Source organism: Rhea americana, unplaced genomic scaffold, assembly GCF_003343005.1.
Source record: "Rhea americana isolate MKP2758 unplaced genomic scaffold, rheAme1 scaffold_551, whole genome shotgun sequence".
NCBI lineage: Eukaryota > Metazoa > Chordata > Aves > Rheiformes > Rheidae > Rhea > Rhea americana.
Genome location: NW_028186703.1, coordinates 78,915 through 83,116, shown reverse-complemented (window position 1 = coordinate 83,116; position 4,202 = coordinate 78,915). Strand labels below are relative to the sequence as shown.

General features: G+C 67.0%; 1 protein-coding gene across 1 annotated transcript in view; it reads right to left on the bottom strand.

Moving 5' to 3' along the window:
• Window positions 1-1,290, bottom strand: part of AMIGO1 (adhesion molecule with Ig like domain 1) — a 4,466-nt gene extending 3,176 nt beyond the window's left edge. The window contains exon 1 of the mRNA XM_085318774.1: window positions 1,265-1,290. Within this exon, the coding sequence (XP_085174900.1) occupies window positions 1,265-1,290 (26 nt within the window). The remainder of the gene's footprint in view (window positions 1-1,264) is intronic.
• Window positions 1,291-4,202: the final 2,912 nt, after the last annotated feature.

Here is a 4,202-nt window from a genome sequence, read left to right as displayed (position 1 = left end):
GGCAACCCCAAGCTGGCAGCACCAGCCCAAATCCCACTGCGCGGACCCAAATCCCACTGCAGCAGCCCAAATCCCACTGCACCGGCTGCATCCGGCAGCACCGGCCCAAATCCCACTGCGCCGACCCAAATCCCACTGCAGCAGCCCAAATCCCACTGCACCGGCTGCATCCGGCAGCACCGGCCCAAATCCCACTGCGCCGGCCCAAATCCCACTGCACCAACCCAAATCCCACGGCACCGATCCAGAGCCCGCGGACCGGCTGGCACCCGCGCCACCAGCCCGGGCAGCAYGGGCACCCGCGTGCAGGCAGCCACGCATGAGCGCACGCACGCACACGGCTGCACAGCCCCGGCACCCTGGCCGGGGTGGGGGYCACATCCAGGCCCTGGCGTGGGGGTGGGGGTGGGGATCGAGGCTGGGTGCCCCGGGTGCCCCTGGGGTGCTGCAGCCCCAGCGCGCAGCCCCCTGCTCCCGACCGGCCCCTCTCCCCCCTCCGCTCTTACGTAAGTCAGTTGTGTCGCCGGCTCCCAGTTGTATTTTTAGATGCAAACATTTGTGTGATATTTTTTTGTGTCCAAAATTAGAGGAAAAGGAACCGGAGATGGTGAGCGCTGACACAAAGCAGCTTTTTGTTGGGTGGGGRTAGGTGTGCCCCCCCCCATGGTGAAAGGGGACCCCGCGGTGCTGGGATRTAGGTTTTCTGCATCACTGGGGTGCAGGGTGCAAGGTGCCTGGGTGCTGGGGTGCTGGTGTTCTGGGATACCGGGGTGCTGGGACAGCTGGGTGCCAGGGTGTCAGGTGCCAGCATGTCAGGGTGCTGGGGTGTCAGGGTGCGGGGGTGCAGGGTTTCTGGGGCACTGGGGTGTCAAAGTGCAGGGTGCTGGGGCACTAGTATTCTGGGATGCTGAGGTGCTGGGGCAGTGGGGTGCCTGGGTGCCAGGGTGCCGGTRCCAGTGGGTCAGGGTGCTGGGGTACCAGGGTACTGGGTCACTGGCGTGTTAGGGTACCATGGGGTTGGGATGCTGGGGCACTTGGGTGCAGAGTTCCTGGGGCACTGGGTGCCAAGGCACAGGGTTTTGGGGGCATTGGGGTGCCAGGGTGCAGGGCACTGGCACACAGGGTTTCTGAGGCACTGGGGTGACAGTGTGCAGGGTTTCTGGGGCAGTGAGGTGCCAGGGTGCAGGGTGCTGGGGTACCACAGTGTCAGGATGCTGGGGCACTGGGGTGCAGGGTGTCTGGGGCGMTGGTGTGCCCCTCTCACCACGCAGCCATCTGTCCATCACCCATCYGCCATCCAGCCCCCAGCGCCCTCCCATCAGCCAGCTGCGCACCCCAGTATAGACCAGAATAGCCCTGACCAGTTTTTTCCTTGTGCCCTGGGCTCCCACAGCTCTGCCACCCCCTCCCCACTGCGCCCATCTCTCCACGCTGCTCCCAGCAGCCACTGGAGCCACCCGTGCCTCAGTTTCCCTTCCCTGGATGGAGGGGGTGAGCTGCTTCTGGGGGCTGCACGGSGCACTCCCGCACCCAATTTAGGAATGCAATCAGGTGCCCCCGCAGGCACCCAAGGGTRCTCCCGGCTCCAGATGCCGGGGGGGCAAACCCCTGCTCTTTGGGGGCTTTGTTTTTTTTTCTATTTCCCCCTTCCACCCTCGCCGGCTGCAGGGCGACTCGGGGTGACGGAGGGAGCGATACAGGCGGCGAGGCTGTGCGTCGGCCGCTCAGCCGAGCGCCCGCTGAATTATTGATGCTCCGGTGGCAGGAGGCAGCAAAGCCCATAAATCTGCCTCTGCCAGTGCTTGACGTTGCCGCCGTGACGGTGCAGGAAAAGCACGCGGGGGCCCAAAAGCAGCCCCGGCTCTGTGCCTCAGTTTCCTCAACTTGGCGGGGGGGGGGAGGGGATAACCTTCAGGGCCTGATCCTGCTTGGAGGTGACATCCCAAAGCCAGGGTAAGCGGTGCTGGCTTTGCTCCGGGTGGGCAAAACCGCTCAGCCTGGCTTTGGGCATCCTGGAAGCAGCAGGGAGCCAGGCACCAAATTATTCCCCCCCCACCCTAACCAGCTCCTAAACCCCTTGGGTGTGCTTGGAGGGCAGCTCCGTCCCCCTCCGGAGGGTCCCTGTTGGAGGAGGGGGGTCGAAGCTCATCTCCCTTCTCCACCAAGCCTGGGTGGGAGGGGATGGGAGCAGGCCACCGTGGGATGCTGCCATCCTGCGGCCTGGGGGGGGGGGGGTTAGGGGGGTCCTTGGGGGTCCCCTCCGGCATCTGCTTGGCTTTGGCTCGGAGGGGCCTTGCCCCTCTCCCTGGATGCATCCCATGTCCTGGGGTGCCGGTGGGGTGCACCGACCTCCCCCCCCCCCTCACTCCAGGCACTCCAGGTGCCCAGAGCAAGCAGGGCTGGCCCAGTTTTGGAGAGATGCTGGTGCTGGAAAGGGCTCAGACGCTGCTCATGTCCCGGCTCTGCCCCTCGTCGCCGCGAGATGCCCCAGAAAAAACAGGGTGCGCGCGGCGGCCCAGCACAGCCCAGTGCTGATTTTCACTGGCGTGATGCAGAGGGGAAGCAGGGCCCAGCGGGATGTGCACCCAGGGCAGGGTTTGCACTTGGGTTGGGGGGTGCGGCGGGGTTAGGGCTTGCACCCAGATAAAGGTTGGCACCCAGTCTACAGGTGCGTTCAGGTTATGGTGTGCACCCTGGTTAGGGTTTGCATCCGAATCAGGGTTTGCACCTGGGTTAGGGTTTGCACGTGGGTTAGGGGGATGCATCTAAATTGGGGTATAAATCCAGATTAGGGCTATGCACCCATGTTGTGGTGTGCACCCGCTTAGAGGGTGCACCCAGCTTAGCAGGACGAGGGGGTCGCAGCTGCTTTCCCCCGGGGTGGGGAGAGGGCTCAGTCTGCATTTTGCCATGGTCATGTTTGGCATCAGGGCACCACACGGTACGGAAGACAGGCCCCGGGGCAGGCAGGATGGGGGGAATGTGGGGCGGGAGGAGGTCCGGAGGCTGCCGGCATTCCCGCACGGCCCCAGGGAGCCGGCGGCCTCGTGTCGGGCGGGGGGAGCCGAGCTCGCACGTGCTGGGCCGGGGAGCCGGTAGCTGCTCCCGGCTCCGGTGCGGCGGGCCCGGTTCATCCGAGGTCCCCGCGTTTCTAATCTCGTTTGGAAGGATTTATTTTTGGGTCCTCGTAACCTAGCAATGGGGCACGTGACGCGCGGGGCCTGCAGCATGAATATGCATCGGCCGCCTCGCCGCCCCTCCGCGCCGCCGGCCCGGCGGCCGCGGGGCTGGCACCCACTCAGCCGGGGCTCGAGCCCGGGTGCCCGCAGAGCCGGGCCTGGCACCCGGGGCACTGCCAGGAGGAAGGTTGCAGCCTGTGCAGGCTTTTAGGGGGCTTGAGGGCCCCTGGGAAATGATGGAAACCCTCTCGCAAGGAAACAGTTGGGCGTTTAGGGAAACTGAGGCAGGATGCATGGCAGGGGATACTCTGTCCCAATCCCAGTTGCTCCATTGCTGCACTGGGAGTAGAGGGAAGGGGCGCTGGGCTGGACCAGGCAGAGCTGGCTGCGCCATTTGCCTTGTGCAGCCCCCTGGACCCAGCCCGGCACCCCGCACGCATGGCGCTGCCCCTGGTCCCCGCCAGCACCTGGACGCTTCCCTCACCCGCCACCCTCCTCCCGCCCTGGCGGGTTCCCTCTCCCAGTTCCCCCAGTCCCAGCGCCCGCTCGCAGGACATCAGCACCCACCGTGAGCCAGGCCGCAGGGTTGGGGAAACTGAGGAACGACACGAGGGCAAAGGCGGCCTCGGGGGGAGGAAGGGGGCCCAGGAGTCCTGGCCACGCCGGCTGTCCCAGCACAGGGAGGAAGCGGGCCGGGAAGCAGGGTGCCACCGCRGCGGTGCCATCCCCGGCTCCGTCTCCCCGGACGGGACCCTCCCGCCGTTCCCGGGGTGGCAGGACGGTGTCGCCCCGTCCCCTCCCTCGACGGCACCGGGGCCGCGTTTGGCCCCCGGGGCCGGGCAGCCGGGCGGGAGGCGTTTAGGACCCAGCAGCGCGGCTGGTGCGGGAGCTGCCGGCTCCGCTCATCCCTCGCTGCGGCGGCTCCGGGCAGCGGCCCCGGCCCCGAGCATCCCTGCCCGGCCGCCGGGGCCCGCCGCCCCCATGGAGCCCCCCAGGGTAGGTGCCCGCCGGCGGGAGCGGGGG